Source organism: Macaca thibetana, chromosome 6 (assembly GCF_024542745.1).
Source record: "Macaca thibetana thibetana isolate TM-01 chromosome 6, ASM2454274v1, whole genome shotgun sequence".
NCBI lineage: Eukaryota > Metazoa > Chordata > Mammalia > Primates > Cercopithecidae > Macaca > Macaca thibetana.
Genome location: NC_065583.1, coordinates 162,576,125 through 162,591,848, shown reverse-complemented (window position 1 = coordinate 162,591,848; position 15,724 = coordinate 162,576,125). Strand labels below are relative to the sequence as shown.

The 15,724-nt window shown below is 37.7% G+C and overlaps 1 protein-coding gene across 1 annotated transcript in view; it reads right to left on the bottom strand.

Annotated features, from left to right (window-relative positions):
* DNAH5 (dynein axonemal heavy chain 5) overlaps positions 1-15,724 on the bottom strand; it is a 248,666-nt gene that overhangs the window by 190,781 nt on the left and 42,161 nt on the right. The window contains exons 16-21 of the mRNA XM_050793010.1: positions 14,716-14,887; positions 11,045-11,190; positions 5,729-5,894; positions 4,744-4,983; positions 2,652-2,842; positions 2,476-2,563 (exon numbers count right to left, since the gene is read on the bottom strand). Coding sequence (XP_050648967.1) covers positions 2,476-2,563; positions 2,652-2,842; positions 4,744-4,983; positions 5,729-5,894; positions 11,045-11,190; positions 14,716-14,887 — 1,003 coding nt within the window. The remainder of the gene's footprint in view (positions 1-2,475; positions 2,564-2,651; positions 2,843-4,743; positions 4,984-5,728; positions 5,895-11,044; positions 11,191-14,715; positions 14,888-15,724) is intronic.

The window sequence follows — 15,724 nt, the reverse complement described above, 5'->3', positions numbered from 1 at the left end:
GGTATAAACTTTCTCATACAAACAAAAGCTGAGAGAGTTTATCACCACAAGACCCACCTCACAGGAAATGCTAAATGGAGATTAAGCTGAAGGAAGAAGATATTTATTAGTGACATGAAAATATAATACTCACTGATAAAAGTAAGTATATTGGCAAATCCAAAACACTCCAATACTGTAATGGTGGTGGGTAAATCTTTAATATTTCCAGTAAAAAAAGTTAAGAGGCAAAACTACTAAAAACAACTAGAGCTACACAAATTTATTAAGGGATACAAATTATAGAAAGGTATAAAGTGTGACATCAAAAAACTTGAAATGTACAAGGTGGGGAGTAAAAGTATATAATTTGTATATGCAATCAAAATTAAGTTGTTACCAACTTAAAATAGCCTATAATGAGTATAACATGTTTTGTGTAAGCCTCAGGGTAAACACAAAACAAAAGGCTACAACAGATACACAAAAGAAAAAAAAGAAAAGATCCAAAATATATCACTATAGAAAGCTATCAAACCACAAAAGGAAAAAAGAAACAAAGGATCTACAAAACAACCAGAAAACAATTAACAAAAAGGCAAGAGTAAACCTGTACCTGTCAACAGTTACTTTGAATGTAAATGTATTAAATACGCCAATCAAAAAGCATAGAGTAGCCAAATGGATTAAAAGACCACAAAAAGACCCAACTATACGCTGCTTACAAGAGACTCATTCCACCTTAAAGTTCACTCATAGATTGAAAGTGAAGGGATGAAAAAATATAGTTCATATAAATGAAAACGCAAAATAGACTTCAGATCAAAAAGTGTAAAAAGAGACACAGATCATCATATAGTGATAAGGGAATAAATTCTTCAAAATGATATTATAATTGTAAATACATATACACCCAACATTGGAGCATCTAACTATATAAAGCAAATATTAAGAGATCTGAAGAGAGACACAGACTAGAACACAATAACAGTAGGGGATTTTAATACCCTACTTTCATGATTGAACAGATCATCTAAACAGAAAATCAATAAAGAAATACTAGACTTGAACGACACTTTAGACCAAATATACCTAACAGACAGAATATTCCATCTAACAGAAACAGAATATACATTCTTCTAGAGTGCATACAGAACACTCTCTGTGATGCATCATATGTTAGACCACAAAACGAGTCTTCCTTAACAAACTTAAGATCAAATTACAACAAGTATCTTTTCCAAACCAATTGTGTGAAACTAGAAATCAATCAGGAAAAAAATCAAACAGGAAAAATCATGCAAATGTTTTAAATATGTGAAAATAAAACAATATGCTTCTGAAAAAAACTTCTCAAATCAGATCAAAGAAGTAATTAAATGAGAAATTTTTAAACATCCTGAGACAAATGAGAATGGAAACACGACATATCAAAACTTACTGGATTCAGCAAAAGCAGTTCTAAGAGGAAACAGTATAGCAAAACGAACAGCTAAGTCAATAAAGGAGAGAGATCTCAAATACATAACGTAACATTACAACTCAAAGAACTAGAGAAAGAAGAACAAGCCCAAAGTTAGCAGAAGGGAGGAGATAAAGATAAGAGCATAAACAAATGAAATCGAGACTAGAAAAACAATAGAAAAGATCAATGAAGCGAAAAGTTGTTTTTCTGAAAAGCTACATAAAATTGACAAATCCTTAGCTAGGCTAAGTAAAAAAGAGGACTCAAGCAAATAAAATCACAAATGAAAGGAGATATTACTACTGATAACCCAAAAATACAAATTATCATTAGAATGCTAAGAACAATTTTGTGCCAACCTAGAGGAAATGAATAAATTCCTAGAAACATATAATTAATCTACCAAGATGGAATCAAGAAGACATTGAAAATCTGAACAGACCAATAGTAAGAAAAAAGATCAAATCAGTAATTTAAAGTCTACCATCAAAAGAAAGCCTACCACCAGATGGTTGCACAGCTAAACTCTACCAAACATTCAAAGAACTAATACCAATATTTCTCTAGCACTTCAAAAAATTAAAGAGAAGGGAATACTTCCAAACTCATTTTACAAGGCCAGCATTACGCTGATACCAAAGCTAGTCACACACACTACGATTTTTTAAATCTACAGGCCAATATCACTGGTGGACATAAATGCAAAAATCCTCAACAAAATCCTAGCAAACTATATTCAACAGTACATTTAAAAGATCATTCGTCATGATTAAGTGAAATTTATCCCCTGGATGCAAGATTTGTTCAATATATGCGAATCAATAAATGTGATTCACCATATTAACAGAAGTCAACTAAAAGTATGATATTAAAATACATGGACCTTGATACTTTGTCAACTTCAAATTGGCTCATAGATTAATATTCTGATCTAAAATAAATTGAGAATTACATGGAGGGGTTAAAACACATTTAAGCTCAATGAATGTTGATTTACAATGCCTCTTTTAAAAGACTAAAAGAACATTTACCTTGAAGTTCATTTTCTCCTATTTCAACATCAGAATCACTGTCTTCATTACTCTGCAAAGCAGCCATTTTTCTTTCTTGTATCTTTTTCTACAATGTAAAAGGATATTTTTCAGCTCTGTCCCATCTGTAAAAGAAGTGGTTTCCATATGAAACCATTCCTGCACCCCACACCCACCTTGGACAGCAGTTCGCTGCTCCACTGTCTGACCCCCTTAGGGACACTGATGATGCACTCCCCGGCTTTGTTCAGGGTCTGCTGTACATCTTCCAGGGCAGGGGCCATGACGATGTTGGGAATGGCCAGAGTGACGCTTGCCCGGAAAATGGGCAGACTGTTCTGCTTCATGTTAGAGGCACTGTTACTGTCTGAGTTAACCCAAAACAAGGAATAATTCACATTTTTCATTTAAAATAAGATTTGTTTCCTTTGTAACCATAAGAATTAAAACAATACATAATAGGTATAAAATCCAATAAATACTTGTTGAATGAATGAGTCAATTAAAACTCATGGAGGATCTGGTATTGCTGAATATAACAAAGCAGTTCAGGGGAACCCAAGGCACTTTTTGCTGTTTACAGCTTCTCAGAATACTCTCCACAAAGAAACCCACTGTGTGGGATCAGGCTAAATTATAAACACTTCTCTAAAATATTAGAGATGATTCTTCCAAATAACAGGATGCCAACAAATTAGTTAAATGTAACTAAGTAAGCCAGGAATGAAGAACAAGACTATCGGCATAAGCCAAAGTTAGAACAAATAACCACTTTGGAATTTCAGATAAAACATAGATCTTTCCTACCATGGTGTGTATAATCCAAATGTGGAATAGTTAAAAAAAAATGGAAAAGAAAGAAAGCACAATTTGCCATTCATATTGAAGGAGCTTTAAAGGTGGAACACAGGTATAGGTATGTAGATATAGACATGTATGTATCATACATAACTTTACATCATACATAACTTTACATAGTTGCAAATATCTGTAATACATAAGCTGATAAATAATTGTGATTGAATATTTAGCCTATCAGCCAACATTTATTAAGTTCTAATAATAACCCTGTGTCAAAAGAAAGAACTATCCTCCATCTTGAATGAAGTAAAACATAATACTCCATGGCACCAAACAAACAAAAATCTTTCAGAGTTTCCACTTTTATTTACCCACTTTTAATTAAATATTAAAGATGTTTTCCTTCAAATGCCAATATTCAAGATACATAAAAAGATTTTATTATCCTATTATTTGAGTTTTCATTAATTACTATTATTTGTTTTCTTTTTACCATTTTTAACTTAAAATTTAATTTCAGGATGCCTCTAGATTTGACAGATTTTTGTGGCCCACCTGAGAAATACACCACCTGTTTCTGAACTGTGCTGAGGAAAAGACGATGCTATTGAAAATGAGGAAACCAGCTAGAAAGTACTAAATTAGCATAAAAATAGTAAAATGCATATATATCCTTTGAAGAGTGTGACATTAGTAAGATGTTTCCACTTTGTAAGACTGGCTGACAAACCTAATGATTTAACAATGAAAGAATCTTTTCCATATAACTTCTTTTAAAGTATGTACCTTTTTCTTTCACCAGTTAAAATAATTTTATGTATTTTCATCTTATTACAAAAAGACTAAACGTACTACCAATTTTCATGTTATTAACAAAAGCTTAAGCAAACTGTTTAACCTCCCTGTGCTGTGCTCCAGTTCTCTGATTTAACATGAGAGTAAAGATAGTATCTACTTAATAGAATTGTTGGGATGATCAAGTTCATAATGTTTAAAATTACAAGAAGGCACTAAATAAACGGCGGATATGGCCAGGTACAGTGACTCACGCCTGTAATCTTTGGGAGGCCAAGGCGGGTGGATTGCCTGAGCTCAGGAGTTCGCAACCAGCCTGGGCAACGCGGTGAAACTCCGTCTCTACTAACATACAAAAAATTAGCCAGCCATGGCGGCTACTCCCAGCTACTTGGGCAGCTAAGCCAGAGAATCACTTGAACCCAGGAGGCGAAGGTTGCAGTGAGCAGAGATCGTGACACTGCACTCCAGCTTGGGAGACAGGGCAAGAATCCGTCTCAAAAATAAAAATAAAAATAAAAAAATAAATGATGGATATTTTTAATTATTTAATTTTAACAGGAACGTACGCATGCATACGCACGCACACACACACACACACACACACACACACACACACATACCAGCAACTATGCCTGATCATTCACTAAGCAAACCATATGAGATTATTACCCCGGAAGTTAATTGTGTGAGAGGAATGAATGCGTTTGCGAATGGCCTCTAGTGTATTCCTTGTAACTTTCAGAAGAGCATCCATGTTCCGATGGTTGAAATGAGAGAGCAACTCGCGGGCTTCTTCCTCTAACATCTCGGTTTCTTTCTTTTTCCTCATGACTGTCGTCAAAAACAGGGAATCGGCTCTGGCATTAATGAATGATGTCAAGGTGTCAAAATTTCCTTCTTCTCTTTTTGCTGTTACAAGATGAAAGAGATAGCGATAAGTTAGATGGATGGATGGATAGATGGATGGATAGATAGATAGATAGATAGATAGATAGATAGATAGATAGATAGAATCATCTGTTGCAACTAAAGGATAAATTACATGCAAGTTTAATATCACTTAAACCTCACACTTCTTAGGAAGTGAGGACATCAAAAAGTAGGAGGAGGAAATCAGGAATCAGATGGATTGATGGAGGCATCTCCTTCTCAGTATGAGTAAACAGCCAACAAAAGAGGCAAGAACTGAAAAAGCTACACTGGCCCCCAAGGGCCTGGGTTCTGGTGCTACCTCCCACCAATAGCCCTAAAACTTTGGGGGGATAATTTCCCTTCTTCATATCTCAGTGTTCTCCTCTGTCCTGCAAAAGGTTTGCTCAGTCTAGATGCTCTCTGAGGGGAATTCCAATCAATCATCCATCCAACTCTATTGATAAGGTAAAATAAAACACCCACCCATACATAAATGCAAAGAAAACTAACAAGGGCCAATGAAAAGTGCATGTTTGCACAGTTTAACCAAAAGTAGTAAGAATTAACAACATAGAGTCACTAAAATATGTTCAGGGCCATAATTTCAGATTTATACACATCATTAGAAAATTGAAAGGATGTTTTATAGAAGTATGAAATTAATTGCTATCTAGAAAATTCAGTTTTAGTTTTTAGTAAATATCATAGAAAAACAAGACCCTTTCATTACCCCATCTCTTACCTGAATTTTCATTTTTGTAATTAATATTATTTTCGTTGGATATTTTTTCACTTTCTTCTTTAGATAAAACTTCCACATCCAGCAACATATTTACAAGCTCATTGACTGCCTCCTCCACTAATGAGCTTTTAAAATGTAGTATTTGTGCACCATTTACACAAAGATCCTAACCAAAAAAAAAAAAAAAGATAGCACAGTGGTATATTGTTTATCTAGCTCTTGAGAGCACAGAAGCAGTGGAAGGAATGCTGTGGCTCAGCCTCCAGGTGAGATTTTAGCCCCAGTGATGCTTGGCCACATCCTTCACACTAGCACAGGCCAGGCGTCCTGTAAAGGAAATTGTTAAGGACAAGGGAATCAACTGGATCAGTGTAGATGGACCAGAATTACAGGCACTTCTCCATCAGTAGAGAAAATACCTTCAAAAGCCATCAGCAGCCTCTCTTCCCATCACATTTCCTTCATATCACATAAATCGGATCCAGCCACCCTTCTTTCTCTCCTTGTCTTTGCCAACAAACCATAGTCATCCCCTCATTAATTTCAAAGACATTACCCAGCCCTCTAACTATATTGTACATTTCTCAAGAATGGATTTAATAAATATAAACTAACATGATTTGGGGCATGGTGATCAATTCTGGAGGAGATTAGGTAGACAGATAGTTATAGACGGATGATACAGACAGAATCAGTGATTTACCACCTAGTCAGAAAGTAAGCCCATGAAACAACAGACTGTCAGTTAGTCACAGTGTCCAGCTCCATTGCAAGTTCCAGCATTACACATCTTTAAACTTATATGTCTTGAAACTAGGATTCAAATCCTTGCTCTGCATGATCCTGAAAATCCTTCTCAGTCTCAATTCCCTCATATGTATAATGGTGATAATAGTAGAACTCACTGTAGTTTTTGCAAGTATTCCATAAAACAAATGCAAGTAAAACACTAAGAGCAGTGCCTGGCATAAAGTAAGCACACAAGAAGTGCTCGTTGTTATTACTGGTTGGAAAATCACAAACATCCACAAAACCTAAATATTTGCAAAGGTCAGTCATCTCATTCTACGTAAACTAACTCCTCAGTTCTCTGAGAGAACACTAATATTTTTTAAAGTCTGAATCTTAAGTCCTCTGACTCTACCTTGGAGAGAAACACACATGTGGTCTCCATTCTCAGGGCCAGCTCTCACAGGGAATCCTCAAGTAACTTGCGGCTCTTTCAGTCCTCTCAGTAACACAAACACGTGTTTGAAATCATAAAATTCCTTTGTATTGAGGGTTCTAGAAGATGAGATTGATAACCTCTCAAAGACTAATATAGTTCCAACAACATTGTTTACATCTCTTAACTCTTTCTCTCTGTGAGAAGGCATAACCATAAAAATGTAAACAGCATAGAAATTAACAAAGCAGAATATAAACACAATGAGGAAAAAGAAGTAATAAATAGACTCATTAAAATATCCCCTAGGACAAATAAAATAAATGAAAGAAGCTGGCTCTACTTATCCTGCTTCATTTCAACAACTAACCTCCATGATGACACCCAAAAGCTGAAACCCACTAAAAGGGCCTGTCTTTGAATCCTGAATGGTGTCCTCCTTGAATAATCAGCGTGGAGCTCCACCATTTCCTCATTCCCATGATGCTTCAGCTTTGGCAAACTAGGAATCCACTAGATGCCACGTCTTCTCCAGGTCTCTTCACCCTTACTCCCTGGTTCATGCCCTCTCCTAACATGATTTCACACTTCAATCATTATTTTGCTAATATCCTTCACTCCATCACTCTCTGAACCTTCCACTGCCCCACCCAGGAGAAGCCCAACCCAAATGAACCAGGTGACCTACCCTTTCCACCGGCATGCATAGGTCATGGTGATGCAGATGCTTGGCACTGGGAATTCATGGTCCCCGAACTCAAACTGGCCCCTAATGCTACTTGGGAATCATTCTACATGACTATAGCCACTTCCCTCTACCAAGCTTCATAAGAGCTGTGTCTTCAAATCCCTGTGTCCTCAAGTTGTTATACCATCCTTCCTTATCATACTCAAAGAATGACCCTGATTTCTACAGCACAAAGCAAATAGAGGTCATGACACAGGGACTCAAACAACTCCCACTACACTCATGCAGAAGACAAATCGGCCTCCATCAGGAGCCCCTTTTCCTCTTGTTTCAGTGAATGCAATCATTCTCCTTTTATTCAAAGCTAACTCTACAACTTGAGCTCTGAATCACAGCTTCTCTGGCTTCCTCAGAAACCAAGCCTACCCCTTTCTTCCTCTCTATTGATTTTCCACCTGAGCATAAGAACACCCAAGGTACTTCAACTCAACACCTTTCTCCAGCTGCAACATGCTTCCACTTCGGAGCCTTTGCACATGCTATTCTCTCTGCCTGGCATGTTCTTCCCCTAAAATGTTCACATGGCTTGTATTCTCACTCCCTCCCTTCAAATCTAACCACAGAAGTCATCACTGACCATGGACATAAAATCACAACTTTCTGTCAGGTAACTCCTTTTCTCCATCATCCTTTTCATTTTTCTCCATCATCCTTTTCATTTTTCTCCATAACTGAATTATGAAAAATAAACAAATTCAAGAGAAGTGATTTACTAATACCTATATTGGTAATCAAAAATGCAAATTCAAATTGGGTTCCACGATTTTGCTACTTAAACTAAAAGTAGGAAACTATAATGAAACAGTGTTTGTTGGAAGTGAAATTGGTACTACTGCATTGCTGGTGGCATTGTAAGTTGGTAACATCCCTTTGAAAAGCAATTTTGCCACCAATATCAAGAGCCATCCAATAAGGCCATACTCTCTGACACAATAATTTTATTTTGGGGGAGGGAATAATATTAAAGGAGAAAATACATGATACATGCATATATTCACTGCAGCTCTTGACGAATTAGCAAAACTTTGGAAGCCATCTTAAGGTTCAGCAATAAGAAACTGGAAGTTAATTACAGTATATCAACACAGTAGAATATTCTGAAGGCACCATTAAAAGGCTGCCTATGAAAGCCATGTAGCAACATGAAGAATATTTTGTGAGGAAATGCTAACTGGGAGAAAAAAGTACTATTCAAAACCTGATATATATGGAGTAGAGATGACATCTTTATTAAAAAGCTTAAAATGCATTAATATTATAATAATGATGGTATAATTGATTAAAATACTAGTTTCTTTCCATTTTTAAAATATTCTAAGACTTTCTTTTAAATTGAAAACAAGTGTATTTTTATAAAACAATCATCAGAAAAGGGGTAAGAGTAAAACCATGGAGGCAAGCGATTTCTCAGAGGAAGAGATCGTTTCTTAAATGATCCGGAAGAACAAGGGGAGGGTTAGGTGTACCCACAGTTAGTGAATGTGAGGAGGAGGGACTAGAAATTTCTAACATGTAGACAGTAAGTTTTGAGTATAAAATGACTTAATATAACCTGCCATTCATGCAGAAAGGGGTGAACACAGCAGGCCTGAAACTGTTCTCCTTAGAAAGTCCTGCTTGGGAGGTGGTACCTTGGCCGGCGTCTGGAAGCTTGGATTTTGGGAGAGTTCCCCCTGTTGCCCTGCTGATAAAGATAGTTCACTGTGCCTAAACTGCTTGTGCACACAATGTAGCTTATGCTGAACACCAGATTGCTTCTGGAAGTCTGGAATTCTGGTCCATGTTAAGCCCAGTGTGTGACCAGACCCAGTAAGAACCTTGGGCCCTGAGTCTCTAATAGGTTTCCCTGGGCAGAAACATTGCACAGAGGGGACAGTGAGCTCCAGGTAAGCCTCACAGGAGGGAGAAAGCATGAGGAAGCCTGGACAGGGACTCCCCAGACACCACCTGTCTTTGTTCCTTATGATCCGGCTGCGTCTCTTAACTATGTCAGGGCAGTGCAACTACGTGCTGAGTTCCATGAGTCCTCCTAGTGGGGGTGGTCTTGGAGACCCCGACACACCGTATTAAAATCATGATCGAGGAGTCCTTATCCTCAGGATGCCCACTGGGAATATTGTAAATGACGCTAACGTGACATGCCTGAAGGGGCACTTCATGGAGTGCTGCTCCCAGGAGCTTGCTCCTGGCACAGGGAAGAAAGTGTCCCATTTGCAAATGTGTTGGAGAAATAATGAGCTAGGAAAAGTTAAATGAAGGGCCAGGCGCAGTGGCTCACACCTGTAATCCCAGCACTTTGGGAAGGCGAGGTGGGCAGGTTGCCTGAGCTCAGGAGTTTGAGACCAGCCTGGGCAATACGGTGAAACCCCATCTCTGCTAAAATACAAAAAATTAGGCAGGCGTGGCAGCATGTGCCTGTAGTCCCAGCTTCTCTGGAAGCTGAGGCAAGAGAATTGCTTGAACCCAGGAGGCAGAGGTTGCAGTGAGCCAAGTTCACATCACTGCACTCCAGCTTGGGCAACAGAACAAGACTCCATCTCTCTCAAAAAAAAAAGTTAAACGGAGATCTTCTGAGGGCCTTTATCTTAATCTGTTAATGTGTAGTGGATCTGTAAGCACAGCCTTCACCCTAAGCAGTTTGCACTCACTCCCTGCCTCTCTCAGGATTCCCAGCAATGGTTCCAGAATTGTGTGCTATAGAACACCAGTTTGGGAAACACCCCTCACCAAAAATGTTTAAAGAAGAAATTTTGTCTAGAAGCTGTTCAAAACAATTCTTTTGTTAATTAACCCTAGCTGATGAGAAGCACTTCTGCAAGACAGCTCTATCCTTCATTAAAAAATGGAAAAATTAGGCCGGGCACAGTGGCTCACGCCTGTAATCCCAGCACTTTGGGAGGCCGAGGCGGGCAGATCACGAGGTCAGGAGATCGAGACCATCCTGGCAAACATGGTGAAACCCCATCTCTACTAAAAATACAAAAAATTAGCCAGGTGCGGTGGCGGGCGCCTGTAGTCCCAGCTACTTGGGAGGCTGAGGCAGGAGAATGGCGTGAACCCGGGAGGCGGAGCTTGCAGTGCGCTGAGATCCTGCCACTGCACTCCAGCCTGGGAGACAGAGCGAGACTCTGTCTCAAAAAAAAGGAAAAATTCCAAATGTGTTCTGTGGCAATTTCTTTCCTACTGATCTGAAATGATGTGCTCCTCATAGCTAAGTGACTGTTTACTTATATACATTTCTCTTCATTGGCTAATTATTGTCAGAAGATTTCATGTTTGAATCACATCTATCACAGAGCATTGCAAGTAGAGAGAAAAAACTAATTTAAACTTCAAAAAAGTGACCTTTATAGGAAAATGAATCACCAAAATCTTTAAACAAAAAAATCAAGCCTTTAATGACCTTTGTCATTTGGAGAAACTCTTCACAGGTAAGCGGCTCTGCCTGGGGCAGCTGACAAAGAGGCGTGCTGCTCATTTCTTCTAGAATGGCATCAATGCGGAACTCAATCAAATCATTGACCCTGTCAAGCAGCAACTCCAGGTCCTCTTCGGGAAAAAATAAAAGTAAATAAAAGAGATTAAGTAAAGCATTTTGTTTTTTAAAGACATCAACACTTGATTAAATGACAGTAGTAAAATCAGCTTTAAAGATTCACAGTTACATGTGTCCCCCCAATTCCCACTGTTTCACACTTGGTTGTTGCTAATAAAATATCCAAATTGTTAACTCTCTAATACTAATATTCTGTAGGGAGAATAGAAAGTCTATCTTGGTAGCCCGTTCTAATTTATGATAATTCTTATTATGAAGTTTTAATACATTTTATAAATGCCTCCTTAGGGAATTTTAGCCAATTTCCTTTTGTTTTGTTTCCTGGGGCCATCATTCCTTCTCTGTGACCAGTTTCTCAGCCCCTGCCTGCCTAACTCTCACTCATACTTGAAGATCTGGCTCAAGTGCATTTCCCCGCAGAGGACCTGGGTGAATCCGTGTGCATTGGAGTGGTCCCTCCTTCTGTAAAACCACAAATGGAACAGCCTTCCATCTCTGCAGATTGTCTACCCATGTGTCTTATCTTCTTTAGAATTCATATTTTTTTATCCTTACATCTTCAACATTTAACCCAGTGCCTATTCCACAAGAAGTGTTCAACAAATTTTACTAAAGTGAAAGTTCCCTAATTTTTCTTTCACTGTAAATATCACAGGGTACAATTATTTTTAGTTATGCTGAAGTAATATTGAATGCTAAGTTCAACTGATGCAAAGGCCAACTCTGAAGCAAACTAACAACAACTGCTCATCAAAAGTAGGAAGGATCACTAACGGATATCCATCTAAGAGTAATACATTTTTCAACAATGCCATACAGTAAGATTTCTCTTTTTCTAATACTCCTTTCTCCTGGAAAATAAAGTTGAAATTGAATACAGGAAAGTCAATGTTACATACCAATGATGTATCAGAGATGTAAACACTTCCTTAAATAAATACCTTTATTTCCTAAAGAATAAAAGCCTAAAAGTTTTCTATTGTTTCTAAGCTAATTATTAAAGAGGCTACTCGACATACCAAATAGTTCTGCCTGGTAAATTGATTCAATACCAAAAGAGAGCCAACACTTTCATTTAAGTATGTGTGAGCAATACAATTCTCTACTCTTTCTAACAGAATGCTTCATCTTTAAGGACACCTGTGTTAAGCTGAAAAAAAAAGTCCCCAAGGATGTCCACATCCCAATCTCCTATGAATATTACCTTTTATGGCAAAAGGGATTTTGCAGATGTGATCAAGTTAAGGATTATGTTATGTGGACAGTGTCCCAGATTATCTATATTCTCTTAAATGCATGATGCAAATGACAACCTGTAAGTAGGACTGGCTCACTAATCCAATAAAAATCCAACTGCTCTTGAGATTTTACCTAGTTTTCTCGCAAAGAAACTTAATCTTTGTTCTATTTTAGTTCCTTAAATTACAGAAAGAAAAACATAATAGAAAACAAGAACAAGAAGTTTCTCTAGAAACTAACTCGTTAGCTTGTCTCCAGCTAACATTCTAATAAAACATCCAAATTGTTAGTACTCTAATACTAACGTTCTAAAGGAAGGATGTTACTAAATTCTACCTTGGTTTCCTGCTCTAATTTGATTATGATAACTCTCATTATGAAGTTGTTATACATTTCATAAGTTCCTCCTTAGGAAATTTTAGCCAATTTCCTCTTGTTTTATTTCCTGGGGAGAAATATTTATTTTGGAAGAAATATTAATTTAGAGCAAGGAAATTGGGTTCTAAACTCATTGTTACTTCTTACACCTCTGTAACATTAAAAGCCATTTATTTAGCATCTCTGGCTTGATATTCATTCATATTCAAAAACTCCATTATCATTTGTTTTTGAGTCCAGCTCCCAATCTATAAAGCACAACAAAGGTGAGGTATGGGCTCAACCATAATTTCTCACTCTACTCCCCTCCAACCCAGTACTTCTTAAATATTCCTAAATATAAAGCACCTGGCTATTTAAATAGCTGGACCTTCTGGAACCTAAGGAAAGTACAGTGAAAACCTCCTGAAAAGACAAGCTCTTGACAATTTAGATTATAAATAGACTAGGCACTATGTTAACAGCCATAAATACCAGAACAAGAGAGAGACCTGAGGGGCAGAGTGGGGGGAGAGAGAGAGGATAAAAGGAAGCATCATGAGAGCTATCTAAAAGGGAAGCCCAGGAAGAGGTATCCAGAAATAAGGTAATGGGCTTGAGGGGTAGGATTGGGGTTACAATGATAAAAAAATGAAGAGAGACTAACTATATAAAATTATTGCAATTATGAATCTGCAAGTATATGGGTGTCTACTACACACCCAACTGAGAATAACACAAAACAAGTATGAAAATGAAACAGTCTGGATTTAATTATTTCACATTGCATTCATAAATCATAACACCATTTTGTACCCCATCAATTTTTCCCCACGCAACTCCCTCTTCACAGAATCCACAAATCTATACCATTATAAATTATCAGTTTACAATAAAAAGTTAAAAAATTAAACAGCCTGATGTTCAGGCCCTTTGCAGTCTGTTTAAGGAGAAAGATGAAACTGTACTAAACCATTAGAAGACAACCAAAATATCAAGTCTGTGGTCCCAAACGTGAACCCAACAGGAGGTCGCAGAAAGAAGTGGTCACAGGAGGCAGAGTAATCAGAGTAGGCTTCTGGGGGCAAGACTTACTCTGAGCTATAAGAGCGGGGAGGACTGGGCCATAAAGAGGAGAGGGTGTAAGACACTGGCTAGGAAAGGAGAATAGCAATGTCTAAGTCTTTCTGAGAAAAAAAAAAAAAAAAATTACCATGTTCCAAACTGTGCTACAGTGTCTGCCACAGAAGATCTATAAGGTGTTAATGTGTCCTCCTGGAAGACAGTCAAGGAATTCTGGGAAATACCACACACAAAAGGCCACTTTTGGAGAGCTAATGGACACGGGCATGTTAAAGGCTCTGAAAAGTCATCCAGCAAAGAAACCTGTCCAACTGCTCCTCCTGGATTTCTCAGACATATTTGAGGCCTTCTTTGCAACATACCTGTACACATTCCAGAAAATCGCATTTTGTGGAATATACTACCTTACATATATTTTAGACTATTATATCTTTTTTTAATGAAAATTGTGTTCGTTTAAATGTTTCCCATTTATCCTGTTGTTCAGCACTGTACCCTATCCAAATCTCTACATCTTTCAAATCAAGCTCTCAAAATATACTAACCTATTTACATAAAAAGCTGAATAACTCTAAAGATACTTTAAATCCTAATATCCAAAAATACAAATAAATGAAAATATGTGGTTAATCTCTGGGGATAAAATTAAATAGTGAATATTTATAGTTTCCAGGAAATTACTGAATTCACATGCTTTGGAACAATTCCTTATGAAACAGCTTAAGAATAACACTCCCCATTTCATTATTTATATCTCCATATTTATAAGAAATTATACAACAGATGTTAGGAACTCAGCCTTTAGAATTCAGAGATAGTAATTATTCAGGCAGACTTACTGATCTTTGCAAAAGTGTTTTCTAAATATGTCTCAATATTCAGTGATGTCCAGGTCAGTGCAGCCAAGCCGGGTTGGAGAGCTTCATCCACTTTGGCCAAGTGAGGGACAATCAGTTGCTCAATGGCAGAAGGGATTTTTGACTTCACTCTCTGATATTCGGCTAGCATCATCTGCAATGAAATTGGTGGTAAGTAATCAATGAATATCTCACTTCTAATGTCTGTTAATATCTCATGTTTTATACAAAATGACTACTTTTATTTAGGGTCAAACTGTAGGGCTCTAATAGCCTGGCAGGTAGAGTAGCCAAAACAATAAAAAGAAAAGAAGACAAGGACTCTCTCCATAATTACAAATTCCTAATCCAAAAAAATACAACTGAAGATGAACAAGAATTTAAGACTAAGAGTGCCTTACCTCCTACACAGCCTAAAAAGGAGAAAACCTAAGGCCAATAATTTTTCTAAACCATGCAGAGACACGGGTATGGTACCTTTCCCTGCTCATCACCAGTCTTGTTTGTTCCTCTTTGTACACTGGTACGACACGCGTGTTGCTCCTCTGGGAACCTCTTGCAGACCACACCCATCACCCAAAACATCTGGGTCACCAGAGGTCTACCTCAGTCCTTTGCTAGGATTATAGGCCAAATCTTGTTGCCGAGACCCAAAGCACACGGGGAACCAGTGCTGATTTCAACTAGTGTCACGGCTTTGAATTTCATCCAGATGCCAGACACAAACACATTTACATCTCCAGCCCAGATCTCACTCCTGAAAGTCTAGATTCACAAGTGGCAGCAGCCTCCCAAAGTTTCCACATCAATATGTAACAGATATTTCAAACTTAATAAGTCCCAAACTGAAAGTTTGTTCTTTTCCCAAAACCTCTTCCCAGCGCATCCCCCAACTCAGCTGATAGTGACTTTATCCTTCCAGTCCACAGGTCAAAACCCAGAGTCATCCTTGATTCCTCTTTCACTTTCATGCACACAGGTAACCCATTAG